At 36.7% G+C, this 16,088-nt stretch overlaps 1 protein-coding gene across 1 annotated transcript in view; it reads right to left on the bottom strand.

The window, feature by feature from the left end:
* The window catches only part of ELOVL4 (ELOVL fatty acid elongase 4), a 44,323-nt gene extending 30,175 nt beyond the window's left edge, over positions 1 to 14,148 (bottom strand). The window contains exon 1 of the mRNA XM_026665174.2: positions 13,701 to 14,148. Within this exon, the coding sequence (XP_026520959.1) occupies positions 13,701 to 13,785 (85 nt within the window). The 5' untranslated portion in view covers positions 13,786 to 14,148. The remainder of the gene's footprint in view (positions 1 to 13,700) is intronic.
* Between the last annotated feature and the right edge of the window lie 1,940 nt (positions 14,149 to 16,088).

Raw genomic sequence — 16,088 nt, 5'->3', positions numbered from 1 at the left:
AATAATAACACTAAATACAATAAATAAAATATTGATAATATATATAATTAAAACTGATTTTGTGGGCAAGAGTAATCATGAGAAAATGAGGATCATTAGGTTCACTTGCTGAATAAATTTCTGAATATAAAACATGTTTACAAAAACTTACAGAAGAACAGAAGCAAAAAGAGCCATGGACCCCTATGGTAACTCGTCTCTTTATAAACCAAGCAGAATCTCAAACTAGTCAAAATAATATTGGGGAAAGATAAGTAGAAAGTAATTTTGTCCCCACAAAAATGGTATCATCTCCATGGATGTTGAAATGCTATTTCAAGTCAACCAGTAGCATTTCTAAAAGAGTGGTCTTCCTCCATGTGCTTCAAAGGATTATCTCTGCTCTCATTGGAAAGGTACTTGACTCAATTTCTCTCCTGGCACCCCATCATAACAATATGTGCCATATTTGGGGAAAAGAACCAAAATGCAGAGTTACTGGAAGGTCATCATTAGGAATTTTGAAGACAGCAGAGGTCTGCTGTCATAGGGAGCACAGGGAAAACTATTGGAAAAGACTAATTATTTATTTGCTGTAGGGTCCACTAAGTGGTGGATGAAAGAGCTTTTTTAAAAAGCTCATGTATATATTGTTTGTATATGTTTTTATCCCCAAGAGTTATTGAGCAGAACATAATATGATCACCCACATGATAAAGAAAATTTACAAAACCAAACAAAAATTTACAAATTTACAAAACCAAGCAAATATGAAAACAGGGAAGGAATGAGTGTTTAAGGATTAGCACCTCATTAACTTAGAAGGTGAATTAATGATTGACAAGCAAACTCTGATGGACTGTGCCTGCTCAACAGTTGGCTAGAATTGATTGGTGTTTCTGTCAAATTGTATAAATTTGCAAATTATAAACACACTTTTGTTGTAGCACTCCTTAGTTTGAGTAGATAAAACTGCTTGGGATCTTTTAAACTGGATTCGGAAGACTATGGGATGGAAAGACTGACTTTCTCAAAATGACTATACCTCATTTCTGACTTGGTGGTGGTTAGTCTAAAAGGCTTCATCATATTTGGTCTTTATACCACAGCTTCCACATGCTAGCCAAACCCTTATCACTTCCAAGCTTTTACCTGGCCTGATTGTAGTTCAAATATCTAAGTAGGGCTAGAAGTTTGGACATGAATCATGTAACATTCTTTACCTGGTTTGTCTTAATTTACTTCCCAATGGTTTTCCATAACTATTTCTCAACAGTAAATTCCAGGTGAAGCATTCCACTGAACATACTGTACCTCATAGTTACTGTAATTGTTTATCTTTTGCATTTTTGTTATCTTTTTATAAAATAAAATGAAACATACAGAAAATGTATTCCCTGAATTACTTTTAATTTTCTAAGTATTACTTTCTTTATGATAAATATCTTCTTCAGGTATATTGAAATTATTCTTTTGTTTGAAGCAATCCACTGTGTTCAGATCGCTTACCATGATAAGCAGTGTTTCAGATCACACAAACAGGATGAGATTAAATATTGTCCCATGGAAAGCTCCTATTCTAGTCAGCGGATTTCACTCTTTCTTAAGCAATTTCAACTTATTACATTGGGCAGAACAGTTTTTTGTATTTACAGTATATAACACCAGAAATATGAGTGCCCCCTAAGATTGTATAATGCAGTAATAATAAATTTAGTTGTCTCTAACATTGAATCTATATTTTATAATTCACTCTTTGTTTATAATCAATTTGTTAAGTTATTCCAAAATCCAGCTGACCTCTTTGAGATAAATGAAAAAATAAAACTAATAAAACTGATGGAGGTCTTCTCAATTGTAATCGTCCTGTATTTTTCCACCCTTTTCCCTTTCATCCATTTAAAAAAAGGGCAGAATACTAAACAATTTGGTTTGGCTGGTAGTGTTTGGTTTGGTGGTGGTAGTGTTTGGAAGCAGTACAATGAGCCAAACAAAAGAAATAAAAACCTTAAGCTGAGCATTTAAATTTTTACTAGTTTGGAGAAATTTAAGCATAGTTTTCCTAGCTAAAACTGAGAATTATTTCAACAATTGAGATAGTCTATAAGTTAAATAAACAAGTTAATAAAATAAATGCTGGATTCAAATGTTGCCTGTATTAGAGCTGGAAATTGCACCAGGCATATTTTTTAAAACTCTTACTTCCATATCACTCAAAAGTGAATATTTTAAAAAATGCATTTGGCAAATGTTAAATTAGTGTTTGTTGGTTCAATTTTAAATTGAAGTAAATAAATTCCTAACCATAAACTTCTACTTGCTAATTCACATGTGAAGCTTTACCAAGTATTAATAGCTATGGCTGCTAATTTTAGCACAAAGGCCAATCTAGCACACCTTTTTATTCAATCAGCATGACCTCTTCTCATGTCTGCAGTTGAATCACTAAGAGGGAAAGATTTACTGCAAATACATCTCTATATGTAGAGTTTGTTTTTCGTAGGAATTGCTTTTTTTTAATTGTTGAGTTCCTCTGAGCAGATATTATGGGTCAATGCAGAAGTTTCCTGAGATGGAATATTTTAAAACATTTTATAACATTACTACACAAATTCTTCTTACATATTTTCCAATTCTTTCCATGAATTTTGTAATTCCACTGGAAATTTGTAATAAAAAAATTATATCCAGATGATTTGTGATAGTATTGCATTCATTTCACAGGCAGAAATGAATATTTGCTGTTAACTTTAACACAACGTTTTACAAATTTCAACTAGTACCCTAAATAATTTTACATGAATTTATAAGAACATATTTTTACACTTCTGAACAATTGGGCCTATTACTGCAGTAGCAGTAATAAATCTTCACAATAAATATTACATGATTATTATAACCTAAATAGCTCATTGCAGAAAAAAAAATCTTAATGATAAACATTTATGTGGTTGCCCCTCCATTTTGTTTCTAAAGAAACCAGTAAGTTTAGCACTCATGCCAATAAATACCTGTGATGTAATTTTATCTTGACACAGCTGTTCTCTAATCAATATTTTATTACTTATTTTATTTTATAAGCAGCTACTGCAGAGGAGGTCTGCTACTGTGTCTACACCCTATGGTACCTCAGAAAAAAGGAGCTACCAAGTCTACACTCTATATACCTCAGTAATAGGAGGTCTCTCAGCAAGTTATATTGAAGATACTGAGGCAGGTTCTTTTATGGCAAGATACTGCCCAGTTAATTTGATATTGTTTGTGGCATTAAGATGAATAACTAGTATTTTTAATTAGGCCTGGAATTCTACTAGTACCCCAGGCAATGGTTTTAAAATAGGATTTCTGCACTGGTGGGACTGATTATAGCCTTGTGTTTTATACCAGCTACAGCTTCTAAATTATCTCCGATGGCAGCCCCACACAGAGCATGTTGCAATAATCCAGATGAAAAGTGATTAAGATTGAATAAGCTTTCATGTGCTATTTAAATAGGAAGCTCAAGCTATGACTAGGGGGACCTTTGCCCAACTTTGATTGTTATTCCCTTTAAGATCCTACTTGGATTTGAATGTTCCAGACACAACATCTCATACCATACTTACTATTTCAGCAAATATGCATAGGAACAGATATACACCTACAAGAGAAAGTCCATATTTTCTATATCGATCCAGAGTAACTAGTGTTGTTAGGATAATCAGAGCTGTTGGAGTGCCACTTTATTTATTGATGAATAGTAGGTTCCTCTATTGTTCCGTTGTTCATCTGTTGACGAACAGCCAGTTCATAATTGAAAGAGTTAATTTAAGCTGTTTTGCTATATCCAGTTCCTCACAGCTTCCAGGAACTGGTTCAGGACTTCCCTAGCATTTCTAGCTCGGCCCAGAGGGAAATCTACTGGTGGATGCCATTAGTATATTGATGACACTTTACCCTGACAGATCATTCTCTACTATTGGTTTCATGTAGATGTTAAATGGCATAGAAGACAGCTCTGAGCCCTAAAGGACATCATAGTGGAGTAACCAAGGACATGAGACTTCTCCCAGCACCACAGGCCAGAATTGTCTGCTCATATAGCAGTGGGATCACTTTACTGTGAGGCCTATCTACTTACCTGTCTCTGGGACATTCTAATCCAAGTACGACTATACCTGGAGCAGCAGTCAAAGTTGGACGAAGGTGCCTCCTGGCCACTGGGCTTCCTATTTAAATAGCAAATGAAAACAAATGTCCCTCTCCCAATCCTTAAAAGAGGCCAGAGGATTCCATGATTGATGGTATCAAACACCATGAAGAGGTCTAAAAGAATCAAAAGGGACCTGCCTAGGTCCTGATGTTAATGATATCTATCTAACTGATCAGTACTGTATCTGCCTCCATGATTTGCTTGGAATCCTGAATGAAATCCAGATAGGTTGTTTTATGTGGAACCCTCTATAGATGTATCCCAGTTTTTACTGCTGAGAAATTCCAGCATCAAACATGCTGAACCATTAAAATAGGCATGTATAGCTTTTATAGGAAAGCTATATTCCTATAGCTTTGCATCTTTGTTCCAATGCATATTTGCTGAAAATAAATTCTGAATTATTAATAATTATTTATTTATTAATTATTAATACCATTTTATTGGATGAATACAGAATTATCCTGTAAGTATGCATACATGTATATATTCTCCCCAGACCAGCTTAGTTTACATAATATGCTAAACCAAAAATAAGAAAGTAGTGAGCATGTGAACTCAATCTTCTTGCTGGAAATTTCATTCCAATGTAACACAAGGCAATGGTGAATAGATCTAGCCCTATGTGTATATGAACACATTCTCAGTTCCAGCTTGGCCTCAAAGAAAAAATTGGAAGCTTTGGTTCCATTTTTGATAACCTACACTTCGTGAATTATCTCAATGCAAAACTGTGGTGACCATTCAATATGGTAATAATAGTAAAAATAAACCGATTGTTATAATGAAATTAGCTTGCTTCTAGTCATCAAACACATATATTCACATTCTTTTTTGTGCATATGATTGATAATGAAGTATGTTCAGGAGCCTGAGGTTTGCTGCAGCTTGTTCTTAAACATTTGATGTTTAAATCCCATCACCCACAAATAAACATGGCATAGTGAAGAAAAACCTATGCAGAGCAAGCTTGCATGTCAGAAGAGTCTGGTTTAAAAAAGAAATTCTACAAAAATTTGGAGCAGCTTTAATACAATTAACTTTTAGATTAAAAAAAATCAAGAGGTATGGTTTGCTTCTAACTAACATATTTTGCTATAAAAACCCATGTCTATGACTGGTTTTAATAATACTTCAGGAACCTTATACTATAATTAAAGTGTACCACATATAGGTATTATATATTGCTTAGTCAGTATAAATAATTCATTCATATGTCAATCATTTCTTTTATCTAGTCCAGCAGTTTGTGTCATATTGCTGAATATAGATGTTATCTTCATTGAAAGAATGAGGAAGATGTTAGGTGTGATTTGTTCATTTATCAGATGGTATTTCACGTTATCTATCTAATGAATCGAAAATTGGAAGCCAAGTTGTTGGAGTAGCAAGAAAACAAAGTTGAGTTATCAAATACTAATTTTTGCCTCACCGTCTTGTCCCAAGCTTCCTTATTAATATTAAACAAATTCTGGCTTTATGTTTTATGAATGTATGTTACAAGCTAATTATAGTTAGGTGGCAAAGGGAATATGGCAGTGGTGGGATTCAACTTTTTTTACCACCAGTTCTGTGGGCGTGGCTTGGTGAGCGTGGCAAGGGAAGGATACTGTAAAATCTCCAGTCAGAGGTGGTATTTGCCAGTTCTCTGAATTACTCAAAATTTCCGCTACCGGTTCTCTAGAACTGGTCAGAACCTGCTGAATACCACCTCTGGAATATGGAGACTTTATATTGTACCCCTGCAGCCATAATTTTTAAATGGGTGGGCAACCCACAGTCATGGACCACATGAAACTCTTCAACACTCTGAGATGAGGACTGGGTTCTGCAAGAATTGCAAGCTAATTCTGCCCACAGCATGGAGTTTGATCCTGACTGGCTCAAAGTTGACGCCTTCCAAGGTCAGTAAAATGAGGACCCAGATTGTTGGGAGCAATATGCTGACATTGTAAGTGAGTGTTATAAAGCACTATGGAGGGATATATAAGTCTAAGTGCGATTGTGATTGCTACTGGATTCTGTCATGTCTGCACAAGTCTTGCATGACCAAACCAGTTCATTGTGTTAAAATAAAGTTGATGTTAGAAGAATGATGTGAACACAACAATGTAAGCTTTAAATTTTTTTATCTTTTATTATTTGTGTATTTATATTGTTTAGTTTTTATTTTCTATCTTTGGTCCTTGCTTCGGAATTTGAAAATGGATTGACATTGTAGAGTCAATGTAAGCCTTGAACTTACTCTTCTCCTTTCCAACTTTTTAAGAAAGGGGGCACTCTTTTGTTATCATAGGAATCAAGCAATATTTTAAAATCATAACATTTCATTTGAATTCTCTACATTTCAACGGACTAATCTGGTACACTAATAAAAAGACTTCTGGAGAAACTGAAAAACATTTGAGTACCTAGATAACAATTAGCAAATTATGTTCCACATTAGTTCAGAAGAAGTCCCAGTAAATATAACGGGAACTACTCCTGAGAAAACATGTATAGGACCATTTCATAACAGGGATGTAAAGGTTGCCAATGTTTGCATAGATCCTCACAGAGCCCTTTCAGGGTACACTATTGAAAAGTAATTTTTACTGGGACAAAGCAAAAATCATTAAATACTGTGGGCCAATTATATTAACTGCATTTATTGATTGCAATTCAATTCAATTCAATAATATTCAATTAATTGCATGCCAATCAAATTAAGTTTAGCATTTGCACTAGCCCCACTTAGTGCAATTTTTAGCATATTCACAAAAGCTAAGAAACCAGCTGTGTACCATTTTTCTAAGAAATAATTCATGGTGGCATGATACTAACTCCCAGTTTCCCAAGGCATGCATTTTGTTCAATATTTATAATGATGGAATCTATTCCCAAGATTTTCAAGTTCTCTCAACTGCTGTCAGTGGCAATAAAGAGACCCTGATTGTGCTTTCTTTCTCTCATTGGAAATAGTTTCTCTAGACCAGACTAGGCTCCTTATGTAAAGTGTTGCTATTGCATGTTATCGCTGAATGGTCTGAGCTGTTGAGCAGAATTGCAAATTAAATGAAGGTCCAAACTTCTACCCTAACTCAAAGACAATAAGAACAAATTATTTCAGCACAGAACAGAAAAGACAATCTTAGAATTGTCTCAGAAGCATCATTATCATATGACTCATGGCCAAGTACATGTGGTTATAGGTATAATGTGCATATATAAAACCATGGTCAGAAATCAGTAGTATGATAAGTTATTTTGCATGCTTGATGTTGGTGGGCACAAAAGTATCAAAGTTTATGGAGATTCCCAGTCGCCTTTTGAAAAAGTACCTCTGAGACACAAAAGCATCAAGCTTTTTAGAGAAACTCTTTTTCAAGAGGCGACTGGTCACCTCTTAACAAAGGACCTTTGGGACAACCATGACCTGGATGACTGAGAATCTCCACAGACATTTTCAGAGAAACATTACTGTATTTTACTTTGTTTTTCCTGTCACTGGAAACTTAGAAGTGAATTTAAATTAACTTAAGAGTATATTGTTGTTGCAGTGAACAATTTTAAATTAAATATTTAAAATGAGACAATCCTGAAAAATTAGCAAAAATAAATAATTAACATATGCACATTTTAAAATGTTTTCATGGAGTAATGTTATAAGTACATTAAATAAATGAATAAAATATTATATTTTACAAAAGGGCCACGATAATATTTTGCACAAATTAGCCTCAAACATGCATTTCCCTGAAGAAAAAGTTTCATTCATAATGACTCCTTCAAAACAAAATCAAGAACAAAGGCGTATCTGTCACCACAAAGTATGGTTTAACCTCTTCGATTAAAAAATATAGATAACTCACTATTAACTCTGAAGAGTACTGAAAAAAAGAGATGGAGGGTAAGTCTGCACATCAATACTAGTTAATCTAGCACTTAGACAGTGCCATTAATGCTATTCTTGTTTTCGTCTGGGGGGAAAAATGGGCATCCGTTCCCAGAACAATTATAAGATTCTTTGCAAAATGCAAATGATTGAACCCAATGAGTAAAGCAGCTGCACACAAAATGTGTGTACACAAATGCTTCAGGTATTGTTTATGGTCCCCAAGCTTTGATCCCCACGCCTTATTTCTCCATAGCAGTAAAAACTGTCTAGAAGTCTCACTGTCATCATGTCAAGTATAATATATACATTTTTTTCATATGTGGCATTCTTTTCATTTTAATGCAGAGAAAGGGAAAGTGATGTGTACAAACAAATGCTTGTGTGTTTTGAGTGCTTTGATTGAAATGAATGGTAAAGGTTCTGCAGCTGGAGTACCACATTAACTCTTAAATTAGAACTCTGTAACTTTAATCCATGCCTAGAGGTTAATAAGAGAAGGGTTCTGGAATATTTTGGGGCAAAATATCCTTAGTGTGGAATTATCTCATGGAGAATAGTTTGAATATTTATGTCCTGTATAACATCAGTCTAATGGTCCTCACTGACATTTTATTTGCTGTTTATTTATTTTATTTACATCCTGCCTTTATTATTTTTATAAACAACACAAGGTGGTACACATGTCTAATATTTCTTTCTCCTCCTATTTTGCCCACAATAACAACCCTGTGAAGTGCTGAGAGGAAAGAGAGAGAGAGAGAGAGAGACAAGTTCAAGGTCACCCAGCCAGCTTTCATGCCTAAGGCAGGATTAGAACTCACAGTCTCCTGGTTTCTACTCTGATGGGCTGACCACATTCTCTCTAATTGTGATTAGTACCTACATTTAGAATCTTTATGATTTTTAAAATAGAAAACAGGTTACTTTGATATTAATAATGAAGCAATTAATGGATGACATTCACCATGAATGTCATTTTTCTTGCAGGACACAGCTTCATTTTTTATTGTAATTTTTTTTTGGAAAAATCATTTTGACTTGTATTGTTGCCTATACCTTACTTATTCATTCTTGAAGCTAATTTCGAAATGACTTTTGATATTGCTCAGAATTTTGGTTATCTGTCTTAACAGTACTGAAAGGGATCTTATAAAAAACTCTTAAATGTTTTTATATATTAGGTTGTACCAGTTTTAAACATAGATGACCTATGTTTTTCAAAAGTCTGTTTTGGAGGCGATTTTGAAATACATGGAATAAACCCAATCTGTTGTATCATTTCAATAATGTTACAAATCAACAGGATTACATTATTAACATAATCTGTAAACTATTGAATATTTTCCGTCTGATATTTTTTGATTATATGCACCCTGCAAGTTTTTCATTTACAGAAACACTGGGAAATAAATAAATAAAATTTGAAAAATAAAAAATAAGCTATCTATAGATTTGGACAAAAAGTAAAATTCAGATCTTATACACTAGAGTCAAAAGAAAAAAATTCTTGTATTGGATTCACTTTCATCCCTTCTATTCATCATACAAAAGTTAAGAAGTACAGTAATTACTTGAGATGCCACTTTAAGCCTAGACCAAAATCTAATCATGGAAGATAGGCTGAAATTGCGGGGAAACAGAACCATGACACATTCTTTGTAACTAACTTCCAATTATTACACCATCATCTCACCCCCACAACTTAGTGAGAGCACAATTGCATGAATTGGCCCTCCAGCATCTGATTAGAGTTGGGAAGGAATAATTTGAGAATCTGATTTTCGAACTATAAGAATGATGAAAACAATGTAGAGAAACTGTGTAGGTGTCTTAGTGAGAATAAAATTTCTTCATTTGTTGTGCAATGTGGCTGTGCAGGGATGTTTGCAATGTGATGAAATATTTCATGAGTTGAGCAACAACCAAACATGGCCAGGCCTTTATGATAGGGTTGCTGGGCAAGGCCAGAAAAGCATGATATCATTTCAAGATGTTGTTGATTGAAAATGCTGTGGTACAGCAATTAGGTGTACTGATTCAGTACACCTATTGCTGTACTACAGCATTTTCATTCAGCAGCAACCATTGGTATTATTAGAGAATCCTATAGCCAGGTTCCAAAAGGCCACATTATTGTGGCCAGTAATACTTTGGGTATTTTGTTTTCAGAAGATTACATGAATTGTGTTTCTTTTTTCAATTGTAGAAGGTTGGAATCCAAAGAGCTGTCTGAAGGACCAAAACTACCATCTGTCCAACAGAAGCTTCATTCAAATTCAGTTTAATTTTCTAAACTTTCTCACAATAAATAAAAATAACTATAGGAGCAAATCCATGGTTAGATTAGAGGAGAGAAGAAATAGAAGCATTTGATCTACTCTTTTTCCAAAAGAAAATTTAAACAAAGTAAAATTGATAACAAAGGATAGCAGTTAAGAATATGAAATCCTAAATTAAAAAAATATTTTAGGTATCAACTCACTGGGAAGAGTTAAGAAATCTATTTGGCTTATCCTCTCTGCTAAGCCCCTTGTTAAAAATTGGTAATAGGAATGGTAATAGGAATAATTAATGGAATGATTGTTAACAATTATGTAAATAATAAATTTGATGACAATGTCTAAAAGAGTATTACGAGACTCGGCAAAGTTAATAAAAGCCAACATTGTTATTTAGAATCATAGGAAGCAATCACTTTATTACTGTCATTCACAGAAACATGTTTGTTTGTTTTTTCAAATTAATATCATTAATTTCAAGAGTCAATGATATAAACAGAAGTCATACAACTCTTCCCATTATAGTTTTCTAACTCTTCTGAATAGTATAAATGTAGTTTTGAATATTACATATGCACACACATCTCTTAATGACTATAGAAACACACATACCCTAATGGTCTGAACCTAATCATATTACTAATATAATTCCTTCATAATGAATCTAGAGTTTTTTTTCTATCAGTATTCAGTTTTAGACCTGCTCTGCATGCTTCCACCTTCAGAATGGAAGGAAAGATTTTTCTTAAATATCTTACTTTCTGCAACCATACCACCATTTCCTTTATTTTCTGGAAGCTCTCCAATTCTCTGGAGCAGGCTTTCAGAGGATTGCAAAGGGAAGGAGTAGCTGAATGAGTATGATTTCTTGCCCACTGTGAAGCAGTGAAAATGTTTTCTTGGATCAAAAATCTTCCATAGATGAAAAAAAAGTTTATTTCTGCAATAAGTTTTTGCTAGATCCAGCCCACTCCTCTGCCTAGGAATACAATGGAATTTCTATGCTTTTCTCTATCTGAATTTCTCCACCTCATTTCAAGAGCTTCAAGATAACCAATACACTGAAAAAATTGTTTTAACTATTGTAACTAAAAATAATGTTATTTGGGAACATCAGATCATGCCAGATATACATATACCAGTCTCAGATGTTGCCTTACTACTTAATGTAGTACAAATTAGTCTGCTCAGCATGAGATGTTAGGCAACTTTTTCTACATTATCCAGATGACAGATAGGCTTTCTAAAGAGAAGGAAGTAATAAAGTGTTTTCTACAGAAGTCCACTGCTAGAAAGTTTAAAATTGAGTTTAAAATTGTTATAATTCAGTTAAATTCTGGCAATCTAGTATGGAGTACAAAGTAACAATCACGAGTTAAAGCAGTTATTTAAAAAGTTGATAATTCCATACTATTAACAATGTATTTGTTAATAACTAACATAACTGTGCTTTGTAATAAGAATGTGTAAAAAGTACAAGAAAGATTTATGTAAACACATCACTATTCCATTCAGTGTTTAAAGTTTTGGATTAGTGTTGATGTTGGATGAATATTATCTGAAGTATGGCTAAAAACAAAAGATAATAGAGAATAATTAGGCAGATGGTACACAAAACAAAATTTCTGAAGTGAGAATGGCATTGTCTAATAAGTGCCAGCATTTACTTATGAATTTTCAAAATTTATAACCCACACAGTATGAATTTTATTCTTCCCTATAGCGAAACCCAACAGTATGTTGCAGAATCATCCTAGCATTTAAAACCAGTATTGGCCACTTGAATATAAAATGCAATCCTGGCTCCTGAAGAATATGTATGTATACCATCTGCAGTCATAAGCATGAAAAAGTCAAACATCCGGTTATCCATGTATTATTTCATTTATCATGCATGCAGAACAAAGCTATTTGCTGATGCATAAGACAAGAAGCAATCTAAGGCTGCAACTTCAGGTAATTTATCTGGGGTTAAAGCCCACTGAACAAAAAGTTATTCTTCAGAATAAACAAGCAATGTGATCATCTTGCTCTACTGTCTTCTTGCACCTGCCATGCCAACGCTAAATGATACCCTTCTGTATCATTAGACACATTTGAGATAAACCTATTAGCTACTTTTTATACTTTTCATTCCCTTTTATAAATAAACTGTCAGTTTGGGATTAGACTTAACGAACTACACCAAGAAACTTGGAATATAGTATCAGGAATGATCTGACTTCCATAAAAAAGGCAAACAGACAGAAAGACAAAAAAGAAGGGGGAGAGGAGGGAGAAAGAAAGAAAGAAGAAAATCCCTAAAGATTTATTAACGGTACATTCCTTTTACAGTCCAAAGGATGCCACTGGATCATCCTTTTAGTCTCATTTTCCTCAATTTGCATTGGCCACTAGTTTTCAGATGTACTGACTATCCTTTTTCAGTCATTCCCAATCAGCATAGGTAGTGGCATCTCCATAGACATGAGATTTATGGCTGGTGGAGTTATGGTAAGCATACTTCAGAGTAAGCACTTTCCAAACATATTTTTTTTTAATATAGAGCAGCTTGTAGGCAGCAGTTCTTTTTCCTTGGCATGCTCACAGTTAAAGAGGTCAGTGTTTTAGAATAGGTCTGCAGAAACCACTGCCAGTCCTGGGCTAACCTGGCTTTGATTTGGTACCAGTTTTCAGAGAAAGGATTTAGAAGTCATTCTAAATGCTTGGTAAGCTTCCACTATCTACTCTCATTAGAAGGCTAATACAGAAATTTTAAAAAAGGAAACGGAACAGCATCCCTGGCCACAGACTGAAATGGTACAGCTGTTTCTTCTTTACTTATGACTTAAGGCTCCCCTACCCACCCACCCCAAAATGTGGGGATGAGGAAAAAGCCCCCAATGTCTAGTAAAAAGATTCCGTTTGAGTTTGCCGCCTTCTGTCAGGCAGCCACTGGCTTTAGACAAGATAAGAGAGAGAGAGAGAGAGAGACGGAGCCATTTTGACCGTTGTGTGACAGTGACGAGCCAAGGAGGCATTTGGGGAGATGGGGCGTGGGTGGGGGTGGAAGTCCCCCCTTGTGAACCTGGCTGGGAAAGTGATGAGGAAGACAGAGACGGCGGCAGCAAGCCGGGCCGGAGGAATCGGTCGCCGGAGGTGGAGAAGAGACAAGGCAGATGCTGCACAGCCAGGAGCGCTAACGGGAAAGCAGGCCAAGTGCCAGCGCATCGGGAGGAGGCTGAGGAGAGACTTAACAAAGAAAGAAAGAAAGAAAGAAAGAAAGAAAGAAAGAAAGAAAGAAAGAAAGAAAGAAAGAAAGAAAGAAAGAAAGAAAGAAAGAAAGAAAGAAAGAAAGAAAGAAAGAAAGAAAAGGCTTGGCGCTCGTTTTTACCTCGGATGGTCCAGGACCAGCGGTAGAACTCCAAGGTGTCGTTCACCACGTTGGCTATGAGGCCCGGCTCTCCGGAGTGACCCATGGTTGGCCAGCTGGCAGGCAGGCAGGCAGGAAAGCGGGCGGGGGACTTTGCAGCAGTCGGAGCAGCAGCAGGCGGCGGCGGCAGCAGCAGCAGCAAAGGAAGAAGAAACCGGCAGGCTTAGCTTAGGTCAGCTCAGAACAAGCGAGTCTCTGGCTCTCGGCCGGGGCTGCTGCTGCTCCCCTCTTTCCAAGTGGAAATGAAATTTAAATCTCTGTCTCTGGGTGTCTATCTTCAAGCTCCGCCTCTCCGGAGACGACACCCGTGCCCGGGGCAAGGAGATGGCAAAAGGCAGAAGAACCGGCGCCGAAGCGAGGCTGCAGCACCTTTGGGATGGACCGTAAGCGCTTACGCACGTGACACCTCTCTTTTTCCCGCCCCCTCTTTCCGGATGGCATCACCCGGCGCAGGCGCCCGCCCTGCGCATCTCAGGAGAGTCCATTCACGCCAAGGGATGGCCGGACGGAGGGACCGGGTCAGTCCCGGCCGCCTTCACTTAGGGTTGAAAATGGAGCCCCGGGTCCTCAAAGGTCCTCAAAGGTACCTTGCGGTACCTTGCGGTATCTTGGGGTGCCGAGGCCCAGGCGGCCTGCCAACCGGGAATCGGAGGCCAGCACCCCCCCCCCCACACACACACACAGACACGCGTATGGTAGGGGGAGGGGGAGAACCTTTGGGGAATGCTGGATCCCCTCTGTATCAATTCTTCTTCCTCCGTCTCTGATCGTATGAAAGGCAACAGGCCACAAAAGATACAATAAAGCAATACATCACATCTATGGACAAATATTGTCTTGGCAAGAGCCCTAGAACATCTTAGAAAGGATGTTTCATCCTTCCACCCACTCGCTTTGGTTCCACCTAAACTTAAATCTTTTAAAGCCTTTAAATGGCACAGCTTCCAAATATGATATACAGGGCAATGATACACCAGAATTCAATGTCACCTAGTCCTGTCACTGAGAAAAGGCCTGCTGAAAGGCCGGTCCCATTCTGGGGTGCCCCACACACTTTATGGAATGCTCTCCCCACAAAGTATACGCAGCCTTCGCTTTCTCCCAGTTCTCTATAAATGGATTAAATATATTTTATTTCAAGATGCTTTTGATTCCAACCTTGTATTTGATCCTTGTTTTTCTTCGTTGTTGATGCTTGTTTGGATTTTTTTGCTGTGGCGTACAGCCCAAAGGCCTTTGGGATTTCAGTCATGTAAAACAAATCGAAAAATATAGGCACCCATCAAAATCCTTGCCTCAGTGTCTTAAGGGGCTCATTTAGGTACCCCGAGCTGTTTAGGACTTTAAACATTAATAACAACACCTGAATTTGAGATAGAAAGGGAATAGATACCCCACGTTTATTTATCAAAATTGGTATAATGCAGGGGTTCCCAAACTTGGCAACTTGAAGACTTGTGGACTTCCCAGTCCACAAGTCTTCAAGTTGCCAAGTTTGGAGACCTCTGGACTAGTGAAACGTGCTGGAATTCTTGCCCTGTTTTGAAATTTGCTGGCCTATAAAAGAAGCAATGGAGCAGTTTTCCAGGAATAGTTAATCTCTTCATTAATGACTTAGATGAGGGAATAGATGGGGAACTTACCAAATTTGCAGATGATAATAAGCTGGCAGGAATAGCTAACTCCTAAGAAGATAGGCTCAACATCCAGATGGATCTTGACAGATTAGAACACTGGGCCATATCTAATAAAATGAAATTCAATGTAGAGAAAAGTAAAGTCCTACACTTAGGCAAGAAAAACCAAAAGTACACATATAGACTGGGTGAAACCAGGCTCAATAGCAGTAACTGTGAGAGGAATCTTGGAGTCTTAGTGGACAACCAGCTAAACATGAGCCAGCAGTGTGCAGCAGCAGCCAAAAAAGCTAATGCAATCCTAAGATGTATTAACAGAAGGATACAATCAAGATCAAGGGAGGTACTAATACCACTCTATGAAGCCTTAGTAAGACCACACCTAAAGTACTGCATCCAGTTTTGTTCACCACATTATAAAAAAAAATGTTGAGACTCTAGAAAAAGTACAGAGAAGAGCAACCAGGATGATTAGGGGACTGGAGGCTAAAACATATGAAGAACGGTTACAGGAACTGGGCTTGGCTCGTCTAGTGAAGAGAAGGACCAGGGGAGACATGATAGCGGCCTTCCAGTATTTGAGGGGCTGCCACAGAGAGGAAGGGGTCAAGCTATTTTCTAAAGCTCCTATAGGCCAGACAAGGAATAATGGATGTAAACTGAACAAGGAGAGATTTAACCTGGAAATAAGGAGAAACTTTCTGCCAGTGAG

The sequence above is a fragment of the Notechis scutatus genome, chromosome 1, assembly GCF_049901735.1.
Source record: "Notechis scutatus isolate UNSWTSFEM ecotype Mainland chromosome 1, rNotScu1.2, whole genome shotgun sequence".
NCBI classification, from domain to species: domain Eukaryota; kingdom Metazoa; phylum Chordata; class Lepidosauria; order Squamata; family Elapidae; genus Notechis; species Notechis scutatus.
The sequence above is the reverse complement of the archived record's forward strand: the minus strand, read 5'-3'. Positions and strand labels throughout refer to the sequence as shown.